The sequence below is a fragment of the Phlebotomus argentipes genome, unplaced genomic scaffold, assembly GCF_947086385.1.
Source record: "Phlebotomus argentipes unplaced genomic scaffold, Phlebotomus argentipes genome assembly contig_15, whole genome shotgun sequence".
Taxonomy (NCBI): Eukaryota; Metazoa; Arthropoda; class Insecta; order Diptera; family Psychodidae; genus Phlebotomus; species Phlebotomus argentipes.
Window position 1 is genome coordinate 14,132,169 of NW_026776181.1, and position 19,729 is coordinate 14,151,897.

At 38.3% G+C, this 19,729-nt stretch overlaps 1 protein-coding gene across 4 annotated transcripts in view; it reads left to right on the forward strand.

Annotated features, from left to right (window-relative positions):
* The window catches only part of LOC132263247 (serine/threonine-protein kinase 26), a 50,134-nt gene that overhangs the window by 24,947 nt on the left and 5,458 nt on the right, over positions 1-19,729 (forward strand). For 3 of the 4 annotated variants that reach the window (XM_059762919.1, XM_059762918.1, XM_059762917.1), the window contains 2 exons: positions 15,887-15,982; positions 16,118-16,246. In XM_059762919.1, the coding sequence (XP_059618902.1) occupies positions 15,887-15,982; positions 16,118-16,246 (225 nt within the window). Of the gene's footprint in view, positions 1-6,169; positions 7,205-15,886; positions 15,983-16,117; positions 16,247-19,729 lie in introns of those variants that run through there. The other variant, XM_059762916.1, reaches the window with a different exon arrangement.

Here is a 19,729-nt window from a genome sequence, read left to right on the forward strand (position 1 = left end):
AAAACTGTTCTTCTAATCTTCTCTTTTTCTCTCTTTTCCAGGTAAATATCACAACAGGCAGCAAATTATACTATTGTTCTGATTATCGTGATGGTATGTAGAAAAGTTAGTTAACATCCATAAAGCTGAAAAAAAATTGATAAATTCAACAAAATGGCTATAATGTGTGAGTTTGAGAAAAATTTCCACTACAATCTTCTTGGCAATATACATACAATAGTTCACTTCTTCTTCTGGTGTTAGTAATAATATGGTTAGCTATAGTATTTTTTTCACGCTAGAGCGATGAGACGTATTTTTGCACGGTGCAAGAAACATTCAGGGAGATTTCTTCAGTATGATTTTTTTCTTATTCTCTGTTCTCTGGAGTGGAATTGCGGAAGATAAAAATTAAGGTACATTCTTTGGCACATCATCCTCATCATAATCCTTCGTGGTAGGAATTTAGTCGACTGTCTAAGATCTTTATTTCAATCCCCGTCGTATTTTATGCTGCTCTATGTTGAATTACCGAGGAAAGAGCTCTTTGGGATGATTCAAATATAATTTTGTAAATGGATCCATGGATGAATTTACAATTTTTTTCATAGCATACATATATAACTTATGTGTATTCACATGTATTTACGTGAAAGATGTGTATTTGCAGATGAAAATGATGATTGTGGGAAAGTAGCGGATTCCTTGTACATATCTTTGCCCGTATATTATATAGTTGAGTTCTCGCGAAAACGCTGAAGTGAAATAATATTGCTAGGAAATCTCAAATACCAGCATGAAAGAGATGGCTGTGAGTGTGTGGTGAATGGTGATGCCTTCTTGTGGAAAGGCACTTGCATTCATCAAGAAACCATCAAGTACAGTCAGTTGCTCTTTTCGCTATCCACATCGCGGTTACTTGCGAAACTGTTTCATACCAGATTGTATTAGAAAAAGTTCGATAGAATTGACATTTTCCTCTTCAACAGTGGAATTTTTCTTTGAAAATTGTGTGTGTGAGGAATGACATAATCTTGTCGTGGTAATTCATATGAAATTTGTCGTGAAATTGTGATGCTCTGACTTGTTCTCAACACTGAAAAAGTAGAAGACAGAGAGAGATATGGGCGTGAGATGAGAGAAGAAAAGTTGGTTAATGTGCATCATAAGTTCTTTCAAAGTGAAAATATACTGGTGGTGTGTCTATGTGAACGATGACAAACTCACATAAATGCAAATTGGATGATTTATTTTATATTATTCAGCGGAATTCATTGTCTTTATGTGTGCACTAGAGTTTTCTTGATGGAGTGATGGGTGGATTTTATCTTGGGTGGGTAAATAGAACAATGAATATTGCAGAGTTTAGTTTAGTTTTGAAGTCAGAAAAATATCAAGCTGTGTGGAAGAAGGAGTGGTTGTACCATATCTTTATTATTGTTCTTTTGGCGGAAATGTGACTATTGAGAGAGTTCAGAAAATTTGCCCCTTGCGACGATTTGAATTAATTTAAATTTCATTTGTCATTCAGGTGTGAATGGGAAAAGTGAATTTCCCTCAGCGTTGTATATTCAATGTGTTTGGCATGTCTTCGTGGTGGAAGAATGAGCAATGTATGCAAAATTTGGTGAATCTGCTGAGATGAGATGAAAATTTTGACGAGAAATTCCTCTTCGCAAATCTGCAATTGACCTGAATTTTCACGAAATTAGATTTTGACGATTTCACCGTCCTATCACCTCTAATTTTGAGAGAGTGGCTGAAGATTTTCACATGAAATTTTCCATCTTACCCAATATAATTTATCTCAACGGTGTTGTGAATCATCATTACAATTTCAATTTCATTTTCACATTGTGTAACCTTTCTGAACTCTGTGTGCCGACAGTGAAATAAAAATTCTTTGTAGACATTTTATTTTATAAGGGGTCAACAGAGGGAGAGAGAGAGAGGGGGGGGGGGAAAGAAAATGATATAAAATTCTATTAGTCGTATAAGAGGCGAAAGTGAAAATGTCAATTAAAGAGAGTTTCTACAAATGTGGAAAAAGTCATGATAGATGACCGAGAAAGTTTACTCCAGCACTACATATAGCATCTATCATTTGTCTATTGTGTTCATTTCTTGATGGAATACATAGTGCTGGAGGTTAATCATTTTCTTGTGTACGTGTGCATAAATTTTTCTGAACATGTGAAAGAAAGGTACGCTGAGCATTTCTTTTCACACATGCTCTGCAATTATCTGCAATAATGAGATGAAAAATCATGTGGCGGAGAGTCCCTTTTTTCGCCAAGTGCCTAATGCCAATTTATTCACATGGAAAACCATGCAGTGTGTGCTCAGTCAAGTGCGCAAGATGAACTAGAATGACCATGTAAGAAGTGTATGCTCCGAAAGGGAAGAACGAATTGCACCAGCAGACAGAGCATGATCACTGGCTATTGTCGGTAGTGCGCGGCGTCTGAAGGAATGATTGTATGAATGAGCCTCTCTTCTGGTATGAAGCTGAAATCCAGATCTGTAATTAATTGCACCTCTTCGATGCCACATACGCGCCATGATAGAGAAAAAGGCCTTTGGATATGTTTCGGTTCATGGATTGCCGATGATGATGATGATGACTGTGTGTTGATGAAAAGAAAAGAACGATGATGAATTTTGCGCAGAACAGTGTGTGGATGAGAGGGAAGTGAAGCAGAGAAATTTTTGCATTGTTGGAGCTTACAAGAAGTTGGCTTGAATGTCTATCAAAGTGTAGAGTAATTTATTTGGCCATTATTATCTTCTCTAAATGGCCTAAAAGAAGGAGAAAATTCATCCATTCTATAAGCGTGAAGACAATGAGTGAAATTGTATTTTATGTAAATTTCATAGGCCAAAATCGATTGTGTGTAGCTGAGAGTTGGAAATGTTTTATTAATGGTAAAAATGTATTCTGACTTTGACGTGGTTTCCATGGTAAGAAATGGTGAAACGAGTCAGGAGACGATTGAGCGGAAGAGCGTGATATTGGAAAATATTCCTCTGCAGAGGGAACATCCTGTATTTGCTGCCATGGGCGAGCGGAAAAATCAAAAATCGAATAGGAAAATCTAACTGAGTGTTGTGCTACATTAGGGATTTATTGAGTGGTCGTCTGTCTGTGACGTGATGGGAATTAAATCAAATTTCAATCTTTCTCTCTCTTCCATCACTTCGTCTAATCTGGTGATACGTAAATATGTTTTGCCAATAGCGATAAACAGATTAACATTCTGTGTGCAAAACTTTCCACAAAATTCAATCGTCGACCATATATTGTTTTAAATTCATATTACATTTATTTGAACACTTTATTTAAATTTCATGACGTTTTAAATTGTTTCATTCAGCAATATCTCGTCAAAATAATAATATACGTCAATGGCAAAAAGCGTAAAATTATTTTAATTGCTCAACACCTGCACTTCAGTCGCGCGTATCTCAATATTTTTTTGAAATTTTCATCTTATGCTTCACTCTCATCCACGTCTCTTCGATAAATTCGTGTGAAATTATTTAAAAATGAGCTGTGCTTGGTATGAAAACATATTGAGTAAATATTTATAGAAGCAGCTGAGGAACAATTGTGACGATGTTTTTAAGATCCATATTATGTGTGGTATAATGTTGTTTCAGAAGTCATTTACTTTTGATAACCACCCGATCTTCCTTTCAGTGCAGCAAAAGGTTTATGAAGAAGAAGAAAAAAAAGCGTAGGCGCAAAGAGAAAGAAACAAGCATTGAAAAACATTCCACTTGAAGTCTTGTCTTTTGTTGAATTTTACGCACAGTGAATGGCGGAATGTAAATATTTAAACCATGAATATTTTCTGTAAGATGATCTTTTACATGAATGGGACACTTGTCAAGGACCAAACAACTTGACTTGCTGAGTTTGCGATGATATCAGCTAATTTTGCCTGGGCTCTTGAGCATTCCTGTAAATTGAATTCACCATTAGTAATTATGATTTCGCAACAAGAGAATACATTTTGCAGAATTTTGTCATTGTTCAACTTAGATCTACATTCTCCAAAAAACTGTATAATTGTTATAATAAAAAAAAAGAGAAGTGAAAGAGAATAATCTTATAATGAAGTGCTTGCGTGGGTAAAATTCCAGTGTTATTGATGTGTTTATGTGTGTAACTTTTTTTTGTTTCTAATTATATCAAGGTAAATGGTGTAATTAGGGGGAAAAACTTGAGAAATTCCACTTACACATGAAGAGAAATGTATGCATGATGTATTTTCTTGATGGAACTACTCACCAGTACTTCTAGATTCCACCTCTATATAGAAATAGTTGCTTTACCGAGTGTAAAAATTGAAGAAGAAAAAAATCCTATTTGCACTGTACATGATAGAATATAGGAAAAGAATGAGCGCAAGAGAAAGAGACATATAATCACTGCGATATTAAAATAAAAACGCGGATATTTTTCCTGTTCTGCTAAAGGTGAAAAAGGTGTGTGCATGCATATGAATTTGGCACAGCAATAATAGCAATGTTTTGCATGCAAATCACTCGATTCCTCAATGGTTGAGCATTATAGTGGAGGTTAAATTGTAATAGAGCGAAAGTTTGCGATTTCACGAAATGATCATAGAATTGTGAGAATGATCACAAAAGGTAGTATAATAATTTGGTTGAAATTAGAGGTGGGGAAAATGTGCGCACTTTCCATGCAATTATGAAATAATAATTTTCAAATAGAATATTCCACATAAAATTGATGGGAATTGTGCAGTTGTTCGAAAGTGCGTATTTAAATAGCTAATTCTGTTTTATTTTGTTATACTAATAACAATTAGTAATCATGTCACGCCTTTTCGTGACGTAAATAAAGTTTATTGTGATTCAACATTATGTACAAACATATTATGAAAAGTGCGAGAATGAGAGAAGTGTGAAACATTTTGCATTCCACTGAGGACTTCTTCGCTATTTCTCCACCATCGTTGGTGTTTCACTAGCACTTCATATCCTCTTAAGAAAATTAATAATTTTGCTGAGTAAATAGTGAAAATGACTGAGTCGTGCTCAGGTATGAAAAAAATCAAAATGAAATTCCTCAGATATGCCCTGATATCTCTCAGAGCACCTTTTATTTACCCTCCTCAAGAGGCACAATTGTATTTTTTTTTTTGCTCTCCTCTCTTCTGTGGAGAGTAGAAGCATTACGGTCAGGTAACAATGTCCCACTTGTGAATGTGCTTAATTTCTGATAAGACTCTCAGAGGAATTTTATCTGAGAATTAAAACGACATGAAAAAATATCAATGACACTTCATAAATTCCTTTCTTGTGAAATTATATCACTATTTTTTCCAATCGGTGCTTTGGAAATTTTCTCTTTGGTCAAATATATAATTCTTTTCTCATCCATGAGCCAGAGTTTTGGGCCGAAGAGATTCGCTAACGCTAAAAAAATATGGCAAAGAATTATGTGGAGAAAAAAAGTTGAGACACGCATTTTTACCTTTGGCTTTTTGTACAGACGACAAAAAGAAACATTGGAGGGGCTTAGTTATTTACGCACCTTAATTTTGTGAAATTGTGTAGAGATGTGAGTTGAATCTCTGACAGTGTGTGAGTATTGGATGTATTTTTTAACAGTACAGTGTCTGGCGAAAATTTCCATTTTAAATTGGCTGTTTTATGGGGGGAAGTTTCACTGGATGTTTGTCGATTTAGATACATAAAATAACGATCGTTTGACTAAATGTCTTATTTGTCAGTGGTGCTGCTGAGAGAGTATCTCAGGTGCATTTTGCATTTTACCTGCCTTCATTGCTTTACGACGAAAGGAGTTTTCGAGACATTGACTGATCATGAAAGGCAAGAACTGTAAAATAAAACACACACTTTCAAGCGTATGCTCGTCTCCAAGAGTGTATGCTATATGGTTGTCATTCGCGCTGTGTGACTCAGAGTGAAGTTTCTGAACTGGCCTCACCTCAGTTGTGGCCGGAGCTTGTTTCATTCCGGATCAGTTGTTGGCTTCTCGGTTGTTTAGTTGGGTGTTCTGAGTGAGAGACAATAGTGGTATATGGAGGCGCGAATAAGATAAAAAAAAGAAATACTCTTTTGCCATACTATAATTGCTGAAAAAAGAGTCACCTACACAGTGAGCTTTATTCTGGATATAGTGAGGAATTCCTTATTTGCCACGGAGCGTTTATGCAAATCAAGTGGGATATGAATTTGTGAGTGAATGCTAAATGTGGGTGAAAACTTTGAAATATCACCGTGAAGATTGACCACCTTCCCTTAACATTTTTTCACTGGGCTGCTCATGTTGGAGTCCATGGTGTATGTAGCGTTTCATCTTCTTCAGTGAATATCTTCTCATTCTACTTATTTGGGAGGCAAGAAGAAGAAGAAGAAGAAGAGGAGCAAAAAAAACCATCAAGTTGTGTATGAATGAATGTTAATGGTTTTCTGACACGACACCAGATCCATTCATTGGGACCAGGCCAGAGTGTAGTATTTTGGGTGGGAGAGAGAGAAAGAGATTCAGTGTTGGTGTTATTGTGTTGTTTACTGCAGCAAATACTGCAGGGCAACACTGGGACTGAGGGTGAGCTCTCCTTGTGCACAGGTCCGGGATCGACAGTGTTGTGTGCATTTCACAGAGCGCCACGGGGTGGCAGCTGTCAGGGAGCAATTAGTCAAAGTCAGGAGAGCCACGTGTTGAAAATCAGTGGAGTGTACTTAGAATGACGGGATTTGAGAGTGATTAAACATGTGGCGAGACATTAGTGCGACGGCTATTCAGGCGCCCCTGGGCACCTATCAGCAGTACCCAGCATCTGGAGCGCCGGCAGCTGGGCCCGGAGTTAATCGCTGGAACGTGCCTGGTCAGCGATCGTCATACTCGCTGCCCCATCCGGCTCATGCCAGCAGTAATATGCGGTGGCAGCACTTTGATGGGCCATCATCACACACGCTGGCCCACTCGCCATCCTTCCAGCACATCCCCACGGCCCACGGGCCCATGGCGGACGGGGGGCGCCAGAGCAAGGCCCGGCCGGCCTCCATGTACGACACCCCTCAGTCACAGTCCAGCTACCTGCCGAGCTTCCTTCTGCCCGGCCTCACAAAGGCGAGCAAGGCTGCCAAAAATTATCATCATCATCATCAGCAGGTCGGAATGCACCATGGCCAGCAGCATTTGCGTCAGGGACCCGGGGAATTGGTAAGAACTTCCTCTGACCTACTCTGCCCGCGGATGGGCGAATCGCCCAGTGAGAGAGAGAGAGAGAGAGCGATGGAATTATTACCTAATGACTCGGTCGATGTTGCACAAGACTTGGTCAAGAGTCTCATTGCATCTGCTAATTTATGTGCATACCATCGATTTTCATTTAAAGATGGATAAAATGTCAGTCAAGTCTCTGATATACATACACTCACGTCCATAGGACGATTAATTACAAACGTTTGACACCGTGGAAGGAGGTGGAAATTGGAAATGGGCGGAAATGAGAATTCAGCTGATGTTGACAGGAGAGTGTTTGTTTTCAAAGAGAATCTCCCATGGGATGTTGTAATTTTTCTGTGTGTGGACATTTTCGCTGCAATCTGGCTGATTGTAGATGAATATCGCGTCATCGTGATTTTTAATTATAATTCTTACAAGTTATATAAAATATAACATCTCAATGAATATCAAAGTCATCTATTGAGCAGTATAATAGATGGGTGAGCTGCAAAGATGTCGGTACTCGATCGATTGTATTGGGGTTCTCAATGCTGCCTCGGTGTGTGTCTCCATGGGTAGATGGTGAGGAAAAGATACGCGATGGAGTGTGTTGTGAAACCTCACAAATAACTACGGGTTTCACTTCTTTCACGTTGTAAGCAACACAAAAACGCCAAACATCCACTGCACTTTTCAATGCATTCACGTACATATAATATTTTTGTAGGTATGGAGAGTGTGGAGAGACGGAGAGAGAGAGAGAGACTGTTATTTTCTTGCGGCAGCGAAATAAACTGCTGAAATTGTTTGGCTCTCGAGTTCCCCTGTTGTAGAGCGATGAAAGTGACTTGGGGGTTATGACGAGGAGTCTCATATATACAAATATTGGGGGAGTTGTGTTGAGAGTAATGGAGAAGCAGTGTTACTGTCGCAGGATTGAAATTACTTCCGCACCATTTTCAATTAAACACCGTGACTTTCATGTCATTTCCATTCAATATTTCTCTCACTACATGGCTTCTCTTTTGCCACAGTTTTCCCTGCGCTTATATTGTAAAGCTGAGAAAGTGATGCTCTGACTTTGGAAACCTTTGTGTATGTTGGATGTTATGGAAAAACTCCACTATGTGCGCACTCTTTTGCATTCACTCGTGCCTCATTTGCTCTTTCCAACTATATTCTCAACATCACATTTTCTAGGTGAGAATCTGTGTGCTATTTTGTAGGCAATTTTACTCTTATGCTATTTCATGGTCAACTTCTTTTGTGTGTCGCGCCGAGAAATGCTGCTGACTTCTGTGATTTTGCCTACCATGTAGCATTTTTTCTCTCAATTTGTATCGACAATCACAATTATTATTGTGTGATAAATGCCAATGCGAGGGTTCACTCGTCAATTCCTCTTTATTCGCGATGCAGTGAGCGAGCAAATATATTGTGAGAAAGAAGTGAAAGAGGGACACATCTGTGAATCGATGTTACTGACATATTTGATGACAGAGTGGCATAAAAATGAAGAAATAACACCTACATGAATTGTCAATAGTTCACTGCTAGATCTGCGATGTGTGCGATAGAAAAAAGGCGGTTTGGCGTATATAAATCTGAAGAAAATCAATTGCCACAGAATCCAACGCTGTGCGTCTCTTCGTGGAATCGCTTTTCTGCAGCTGAGAGTGGAATCGTGTGTAGTATATGGTTCTAAAATGAGTTATTTGCCATGGCTGGGAGGATAACACAGTCATGCTAATTTGCGCTGCCGGCAGAGGAGCATAATCAACTGGATGTGACAGAGTGTTGCTGTTGCTTCGACCTCCCTTGGGTGGGCAGAATTCCTCCGTGGCGCAGCAGAAGAAGTGTGGCAGAACCTATATAATCGTGGCATTATGATTCGCTGGAAGACAAATCAAGGACGTTCCGCTCAGTTGGAATTGAATTTGTGTCATGACACTGGGTGTTTTCTCGAGAGTCGCAAATCGGATTTACTCGATTAATTATCTCTCCATTTTAATTGTGTGAAAAATTTCACGCTTGATAAGTCTCAATATTTGTGCACACATTCGCTGTGTGACTTTTAAAATTCAATTGCAAGCCTCACGAGTGACTCCAACAGATGCTTTTGTCCTTAACAAGCTTTTCATCCGACCAAACAATCTGAATTCCAATTAAACTCCAAGTATTTGTTCAGTGTGCTATATACACTTCATTATCCAGTATTTGCCTATAATTTTTTCGGGCTCCAAATTGCATGCGGTAATCATAAAATTATCTGGAATACAAATGAGAGTAATTTTGTCGCTCCTGCGGTATTAATCCTAATAAAGCGCAAATGTATAACTTTCCAAACAAACACAAATCCAACTGAATCGCGACAACTTCTGGCCAAAATTGTAATTGCATTTCACATGGGTTTTTGGAAAGTTTCGCTGGTTAGCACCGTAATGTATATTGCCGACTGATGACACAATTGGTGTGAAACTAATTAATTTTGTCGCGAAATTTGCCCCTAATCTGTGGTTGTATGTCAATCGAAAATTCGTTGAGCTGATATCTCGTATTCTCTGAACGCATTTCTGACAATTGACATGTGCTTCATTACGGGGCTTTTGTAATGAATGCGACAGTCGCGCGCAAAATGTAGCCCAGGCCAGAAACTCCATCGATATCATTTTGGCTTCTTTTGGTCTTCTTTGGCATTTCTGAATTTTTTAACGCTGAGTCAGTAATTTGATTGAGATCGACCTTGTGATTGCAGGCCTCCATTGGGGTCTGAGTGCGATTTATTTTGTATTTTGCCGTTGAAACCGCAAAGCATTTCAACCGCATCGACGATAATTACACGGGCACGCATACACGTATGCGCCACATATGAAATTTATTATCAAATGAACCATAAAAAATAGTTCATTTTGTTCGATTTGTGCCTTCCTTCCGAATGACAATATAATTGCGGATGCGATTGCAATTGAAATTGTTTCAAAGTCATGACGCAAAACACTTTCTAAATAAATTGATGTTACGAATATTTGTACAAAATGAAAATTAATTTTTCAATGTCTGCCCATTCATTATGCTTTTAAAGTGGATGGTTTTTTTTATGATTTTAATGGATTGCGCACATTCTTTCTATTGAATTAAACTTCTTCTCATTTCCTCCGACGCGCCAAAGCAATCTTTCTTTTATATATTATTTCAAATTCAGAGAGTCTATTTTGGAAAGGAAAAGGGGGAAGCAGTCATTTGTTACAGACCGATTTTACATTCAATCTTGAGGCATTTGAACCTTTATAGACAATTGTAGATTTTCAAGAAGGAAAAAAACAGTCTACGAGATCTTGTATTTCAATTTGATATTGGCAAATTAATTGTTGGCGCTTTGTACATGAATTGGAGAGAGAAAGTGTATTATTTCGAGTAAAACTGCAATATTGCCAGTGAATTGGGCAAATGGTAATTGCGTGAATCACGGGATAATAGGATTTCTCTATGCAACATTGTGGAGATTATGATCAAATTTGATGGAAAATCTAATTTAATAGCTGATGTTGGAAATTTTGTGCAAAATCATGGAGCATTTCCATCGCAAATCCCCACAGTCTTAATGGCAAGATAATTGGTTTTAGATACTTTGAGGAAGTTTTGGATGAAATTAAAAGGATCGCCCGGGATTAATATTCTGGGTGTGTTGCCAATAATTCCCATATTAAATGACGAAAACACCGACCTTCGCACTTAATCCTTCGCTTCAGATCCTTCATAAATTAATTAAGTGGATATCTCTTTTGGGCTCAATCGATAAGTATTGCTGGAAATCGGCCAGTAGACGGCAAACACATTGCGATGTTGCACTGCTAATGGTATTACACAACTCATCGCAAGTACACTAAATAAAATATCATGTTTAGTTGGCAACGATATTTGCCGGTTTGTCGCGACTTTGGTGTGAGGGTTTTCTCTTGGAATGCGCCTCTGGATCGATGGTGAGTCCAAATGGCGAACAGGTGCTTTAAAGCCTCGCTTTGTGAGTTACATAAAATTTATGGTGTTTGCGACTTGAAAACACAAATTCCAATGATTTTATAATGCTCCGGGCGTCTATCGGTTTGAATATATGTACAATTTTAGAGATATCGAGATTGATGAAATCATAAATCGATGCTATTGAGATGCTGATTTCACCCTCATTGGGGAATTTATCACTTTCTTCTTTGACACGTATATTTTTTTTTCTTGATACGCTCTAACCTCCATGAATGGCAATTTTTCTTGCAAAAGCTTTGCCATTTTCTCACAATTACTTAATTTCTCATTCATCTCGACATATATGTAGTGATATTTTCATTTGAATGAAATTCTCTCAGAGTGACTTCATTAGATGTTATGCAATTTTGTATTTTGAGGCACAGCCACATTATTGTCGGAGCCTCCCAAAGAGTAATTGTTACTGAGTGTGTATTTGTTGGGCGAAAAAGCTCATCACAATTATGATGGTCTTCGCCTTTTTTTTTCTCCTTTTGACTCTCTGTCAAAAGCGTATTTACTCTCTTCAGGGTGTTTGAATGTTAGATAATCACAAATTCCGAGGCTCGTTATTATGATTTTCGTAAGTCTAATTTTTTTCTCAGCACACCGCGTCGTCACTTAAATTGGTAATGATGAGAATTCAATTGTGTGAAATGACTCTATTGACGGTGGTGGACGATTTAGTGTCCACATATGGTGTGATTGTGTGTCGCAATGCAAATCGTCGTCACTGCCCACGTCTCGAGCGTGCCACAAAATAATTATTGAAATTGAGAAATAATACATATTCGTTAGACGCCAGAGAAGCAAAAAAAAATCCACTTAAGGTTAAGTCTGTTGTATTGGTGTTGTGTGTGCACGTAGAATAAGTCAATTTCTCAATAAGAGCACGGGATATAAATTGCAGAAATTGGTTCATATTTGGAGTCCAACAAATAACAAATAATATGTTTTGATCGTGTAGCTAAAGTGCATATTGGATATGGCTTTTTAGCTGCTTCCAATCCATGCGGAGACTCCTCTGTGTGTGAATAAAAGAAGAAAGTGTGGTTCCAGACAGCAAACTCAATGGAATGACTAATTGAATCGTGACTCCGAGACTTTGCCTTCTCGACTGAGGAGAGACTGATGGGAAAATGCGATTGTCTGCACTACCATATCTTACTTATGCCATCGAGAAATTTCATGAGGGGACACACGGAATTGTTAAATTTCTCAAAAGACATGCTGAGGAGAAGAAAAAAGAGTTGTAACAAATAGGAAATCCACTGTGAATACTAAAGTGATAATATGATAATGAGTTGATGTCGTGTGGTGGAATTTTTTTTTGAGTGAAATTCCCCTGAAAATGGATCAATTGGAAGATTAATTTGAGGTCAATACTGCGATCTGGAGTTGGGCAGGGAAACTTTTCTCGTTTGGCGTCTTTTTTTTACGCTCTGCACTTTCCCTTGTGTGTATTACAACAGAATATAATATGGAATAAATTTCACAGCATGACGAGTCAATATGCTGTCAAAGTTTAAATGCTAAATTGAAAAAGTTACCCAATTTTTTGTTGTGTTGAAATATCAGGACTTAAAAGTGTGCAGCTGATGCACAATACCTTCGAAATTGTTTTTTATGACCGGGTGTTTCTGCTTTGTGTAAGTTTTTCTGCATTGTTTGTTACTATCACCGGAAAAAATATACACACAAGGGTGAGTTTTCACCTGATAAAATTTCCACCTATTTTTAAATTTGGTAGTCGTGCTTCCTGTCAACGGGGAGAGGCAGAGGATATTCCTGGTGTTGTTTTGAATGCGGTGTATTTATAAAGCTCAGAGTTCAAAGACCTCATATGCTATTCATGTGTGACATAAATTTTTCCTCAGGTTCATGAATATAGTGGTGTTGTCTCTATGCGGCCGTGCTCAAGTGGGGGAGACGGGTGTGTGTGGTGTATTTTGAAACAGCATAATCCTTAGTTTCTATTCCCCGCTCTGGAGAGACTAGAGAACAGGGAGCACAGCCCGATGTACGCATTCTTCCCCATCAGTCTGGAATATAATGGAAATGTGCGGGCAACCCTGCGGTTGAGTGGAGAAGTGGAGCAAAATATATGCATGGGGATGTTTTTTGGGGTGGAGGATGAGGCTCGGCTCTCCAGAGAATTTAAATGTGCTCCCAAAAATTGCACAGGGAATAATAAAATAGGGATTTCTTCACTGATGATGGTATGTTTCACTTTCATCATCGCCCCATATTTCCATTTAACCCATTGGCGGTCGGGTGGGAAGCATAAGTATTTCGCCTTGTGGCTGAGAATACATAATGTGGTGACATTTGAAGAAACAGAGGGCAAAATGGGGATCATCCTACGGAACCACATCCGTGGCCTTATCCTACATATTACAATAATAATAATAAAAAATTGGAAGAAATATTGTCTAGATTGCCTGAGCAAGAGAGCATAATGGTTGACTATATGTTGCGTTGGAGGCGCTGAAAAGGCAAATTCCTTTTAATATCGCCATAAAAGTCAGGCAAAACACGGGAAGTCAGGGGAGACAGGAACTCAACAGTATGTTCTTAACAGCCATATTGATTTATGAGTCGGCAAATATTTATTGTGAGCTCAAAAAAAACGAATTATCATCACTGCGGAAGAATAATAAAAAATCCAACAAGGCAAATTCTCATATTCAAGTGTGTCATCTACAATGCCACTATTAGCAGTGCTACGAAAGCCGCAGACCTTTTCTTCTGCATGTTTGTGGAAAAAAATATTTTTGCTTTTAATTCAACCGTGTTTTTTGTGAAATGTCATGTTTTTCCTATATTGCTTGACTGTAAACATTCAGTGGAAATTTGCATTATATGCTCAAGAGTGTGGAGCGAGAGTAAGACGATATCTTGCCGAAGAATCAGAGGAACTGTTATTATTTTCATAATGAGAAATAAATGCCAGAAAATGTCACATATAGATATTAGAATTTATCCATAAATGGCAACGTTAAGGGGGCGAATGTGATGAGAAAAAAAATATAAATTATTTTAGGAAACTTTTATGGGAAAATGAGAGACAATAAAGGTCTTTATGATTTCTCAGTGAAGCCATCTGTCATTTAGAATGAAAATAAAACGGTGTCTGGACTTCTTTAGTCGCTACGACAATTAATTTTCACACGTCTCTCACCTGGTCATTCCACCAGTCGCGCACTATCTTATCAGAAATACCAGCGCGAACTTTGAGGGAAAAACAGTGGAATAAAATTGTGTGACTTTTGCCTGATACGGCATGGTATCGGTGTATATACAATTTTGAGTGAGAGAGCAATTGAAAGTTATTTGATGAATTCACTGTTTCGCAAGGCTTTTGATTAATTACTATTGTTTGGACGGTGCGACGGTGAAGGTTGCCTTTTTCTGACAGTGAGAAAGAGTGATTTAATCATTTTCCAGTGACTGATTCATTTATTTGTTCGGTAAATCCACATTAAATCATCAAGAATGGGTATTTTGGTTCAGGTATATTGAGATTTTACACCTCTATCAATATTGTTAAATTCGCGAAATGCGTGGATAAAGTACTTAGCAAGTAGGAAGTAATTTATTAGTGGTTGTGAGAGGTTTTCGAGGAATGTAAAGTGGTGGAATTTGGCAAAAAATAAGTGCGATTATTATTGAAAATGTTCTGTTGAACGCAATTGAGTGTATTTCAGCTGTTAAAGACTAAAGGCTTTGATAAGATACGACGTGTGGGTGGCTTTTATGGGGTGTTTCTCTGCAATACATTCTTTCAGATCGTGAGTAAGCAATAGAGAAGTCATTTTCATATGGTCTTTTGTGAATTATAAAGGTTTCTCTGGCGCTTTATTGTGTCGCCTAGAGATAAAAAATTGCTGGTGTTCTTGGTCAGAGTCTTGAGAGACAGCCTCAGGCCAGCACGATATGGGTTTGACAGGGGATTGAGTCTCAATTTTTCCTTCCTTCGCCATTATACTTTAAAGCCACCGGAGTGGCTTTCTCAGCAAGGCAATATTATGAAATTGTGATGAGGTTTCCTGAACTCCTTCATTAATGAGTCTTACCACGAATTTTGGCCGAAAGCGCAAACATTCGTTTTTCAATTTATTTTATCTTTTTTTTTGGAATTGTGAAGTGAAATTGAATTCGTCGCTTTACTTGTTTTTGTGCTTTAGTTGAGAGTCCTAAAGTAACATATGCCATTTTACCATTTCTGTCAATTCGCCAGATCTCGAAAATTGCTAACGCTTTTTCGATGTCAACCAGTCGGTAGAATGAGTTTTTGAAAGCTCAGTAAAACTATTTCATTCCTTTTTACTCTTCATATTGGATGTCATTTGGAATAGAGTTGAAAGTTTACATATGCCGCTGTTATGAAGCCATCAAATCTAAAATGAATACTTGCCGATATAATATGTGGAATGCAGGGTATGAGGATTGACATATAGGAAGAGGGTAGTTGAAGTATTTCAAGGAAAGGGTAATAAATCCAATTCCACGAAACATTCGATGAAATAATGATTTTTCCAGGAGTTCAAGTATTGAAAACATACTATCTATTGGATGTTTATTTATTTAACATATTCGCTTGTTTGTTTATAAATACCGTGATGATTAATATTGATTTTCTCTGTCTCCTTGCAGAAAGTGGATCCGGAACTGATTTTCACAAAACAAGAGAGAATCGGAAAGGGATCCTTTGGGGAGGTGTTCAAAGGCATTGATAATCGAACACAGCAGGTAAAAAGGGATTCATCACTATAGCATTGTCAGGTCTATTAATAACCTGTTTAATGCAAAATCAATGTTGAATGAAAGGGAAGATGAGGGACAGCAACAGCGGCAGTGGAGTAATTGAAGATGAAATACTTTCAGGTTGTCGCCATAAAGATAATTGATTTGGAGGAGGCCGAAGATGAGATCGAAGACATCCAGCAGGAAATTATGGTGCTGTCGCAGTGCGACTCCCCATTCGTCACTAAATACTATGGATCCTATCTCAAGGTTTGTCTCATTCTCGTTAATTGACAGTTGCTGTATCAGAGATTGTCAGATTATTGACCGAAGAATACGGCAATGTTGATGTCTTTCTTGTTTCCTCCTTTTCAACTTTTCAAAGACAACGAAAGGAAAAAAAAAACTGGCGAGTCTCTCAAAAATATATTGCCTCGCAATATCCTTTCAATCACATTTCCATGAATACTTTATAAGGAGTGTGTGTGTGTGGAGCCTAGAGTGTGAGCGAGAGATAAAGGAGAAGGAAATATCTTTATATAGTGCCAAGTGGCTGAAGATTTTTCATCTTCCCCGGGAATACCACAGTATAAATCGCATAAAGTAGGGCTCCTCTTCGCCCCTCGCCTTGGGCATGTTGTGTGATTTATCTGTGACTTTCAATTGGTGGCAGAATCGCGTGAATCAAATAAAAATAAATATTGCACTGGGTTGAGGTGGAAGAGAAAGAGAATGTTTGTGATGAGCAAATAAAGAAGGGAGCACAACTGTGAAACAATCACTTGGTGGGTCAATTTGCATAAACAATCTGCTCTTTTTTTCCATACTCCTCACCATCATACCAATATTAGCCTCTCTTCCATGCCACTGTCTCACTCACTCGCGGAAAATGCATATATGCAACAGAGGCATCATCGCGGCACAGAGAGAGAGAGATTGGAACAATGTGTAATTAAATAGAATGTGTCTTTTGTTCCTAATAAGCACATATTTCTTCATTAGAATATCATCCGATGTTTTTACGGTTTGTGCACGAGATTGTGCCGCAGCTTTAAACTGATTAATGAGCATGTGAGGACTCATCTTTTGAGCATTTTGCCATATTGTTTGACCATAATTTGCGAAATGTGAACAAGGATGATTGCACATTTGAAAGTTTTCTCTCACTCTGTGTGCACGTCTCTCACGTGAATCGCATGCAATGCTCCATGATGCAATGGTCCGCAGATCTCGCAGAATTTTGAGCCAATTATTTTTTGACAGTGCTCTCGCGTATAGCCAACTTTCTAACAGCCGCCTCAATGTGGAAACTCCATTCAGTGAAAATGCCTGTGATGCAGAATAAATCTCAGATTCACTCTGTGCGATTTAGTTTAGTTAAATTGACAGTCTGGCATTTGATGATAACATGAAGAAATTATTAAGGGCAAGGGCAATTCGTTGTGAATTGAATTGAGTGGTGTTTTCTTTGCGATGTGTAGTACAAATGTGCAAATAATCTCAATGGAATTCTCACTAAACAACATTGAACCATAAATCTCTGTCGCACTCGCAAGAAGAGAGCGATTGCTGAGGAAATCACCAAATGACTCAGTTTAGAGGTGAGGTCTCTGTCGCATTGGTGGGGGGGGAAGGGAATTTGTTTAACTTCTTATTCACTCCCAGAAGGAGTGCTCGATGTGCTCAAATTGGCAAGTTATTGGAGTGTGAAGGGGGGCGAGGTGATATGAAAACATTATGGGTAAATCGCGTCTTTCTGCAGAGATATCTTATCAAGAAAACACCACTTGAGCAGCAAGAATTCCGATTAGATTTCTCTACTACACAGCGCTCAAATGACGTTCGTGCAGAAGTTTGTGTGATGAGAAGAGGCAGAAATGCACGGGAATTGTCGTCAGAGTTGGCAGAGAGAGAGAATTAAAAATAACAGAATTCCAGTGAGGCATACAAAAGGCGGGCGGAATAAGAGCGAAAACGGTAAATGCGATGATAAAATTGAAATTAATCAAGGTGGTGGCCAATCTCTTTCCGCACAGAAGTCAATATTCTCTGCAACGCATGTACATACAATCAGCGAATTTTATTTTAATTACCCACAATCGACGGGGACGAATAATATTGCAATAAATTCGAGAACTCAGACCCTTAAATTTTATTGCGTTTATTCCAAATTGAAAAATTCCCACTGCGTATAGCATTTTTAATTACATCGCTGAGGTGTTATTTTTAAATAAACCCATTTGGTATTTGGAATTGAATATTGATTGTGGCACAAGATGCGGAGGATGTTCAATATTGGCAGTGGAATTGTCGGGCAAGGCTATTAAAAGGATACACAAAACGTGTCGAATAGTTTCGAAGAGTGCACAGTGTGTTGGGATTGATTAAAAATTGCAGTTGGAGCGAATGCGCTCGCGAGGAGGGAATTTCTTGATTGCCATATTGTTCATGCTGGATGAATTGTGATGAAAATATATTGCAAATTCATCAATAGACCTCATGTTTAATTCAACAGAGGAGCAGAACTGAGAAAGAGAAAGGAAAAACTTATAATATCAATCTCTCGCATTGTGACTAATCCAATAAGTGTTTAACTTTCGAGCGGAAAGCATTTCCATATAGATAGATTTCAGTATAATGTGGGAATAGAAGTAAACTTGTGAAGACGTTGAAAGAGTCAGAGATTTGCCATGTAACTTAAAGGCGTTTTATTGATTTTAGTCAATCAAACACACAACGTGAAACTGGATCAATTTGTAAACTCTAAAAATAGGCAAAATATTTGGCTGCTGAGATAAGCTTTGCAATTTTTTTTCTTCCTCCCACACACTCGATTGAGTATTATTGAATTTGACTAACAAACTGCCGTTGACATTGACCTCCCTTTATATTGCGAGAGAAATACACTCTGGGTGTTGAGAGATGAAAAAAAAGGTGTACATGAGCACAGTGTGGAAAAAGAGAAATATTTAAACAGATGAGTTGAAAAAAAAATACGCCCGGGAGGTGAATTTGAATAAAAATTCACTACATTTTAGGCACACACGGAGTTTGTCATGTATGAAGGTTCTGGGTTGAGTTTGAATATGCGTGGAACAATGGCAGAAATTGTGAGCCATTCAGTAAAATTCATAGCTGGTGACCACGGCGATATTAAAAACCGTTTGACGATTCCCTCTTGTTGTTCCAAAACCTCCCGCATCCGCGTTCAACATGTCGAATCATTAGCGTACGTGGAGAATTATTAAAATGCTGCTGGTGTTTCTGGGGCGGTATTGTTCCACGGTCAGGAAGGAAAAAAAATTTACCCGCACAGAGCTTTTTGTGTCGTCGCAGTCCGTCTTTGGAATATGAATTGGTTGATTGATAGTGGATCAAGAGCGCGAGTGAGTCAAGATGAGTCACACACATGCAAACCGTACTTTAATCTTAACAGTAACATGAAGTGCTTCGAAGGAAGAGGCAAAATGTGTCTTTTCTTACATATTATATGGCTTTTTAATCCTCGGGTGCGGGATGAGACGTGCAACGTGGAGGAAAGTAATCGTGTCTGCATTGTCAAGTGGGAGAACATTGGAAGTAACTTGCTGAGAAAAGCCCCTTTTCACATCCTCCATAGGCAATTTTCATTGGGGGATTTTGGCGGTTGGGCGGATGAGACAATTTTGGCAGAGAGTGGAATAAATTTTTGGCTATGGCGGAATATTTTAATTGCCTCTTTCCCGCCCTGGAGAGAGTGTATGGCAATAGGAA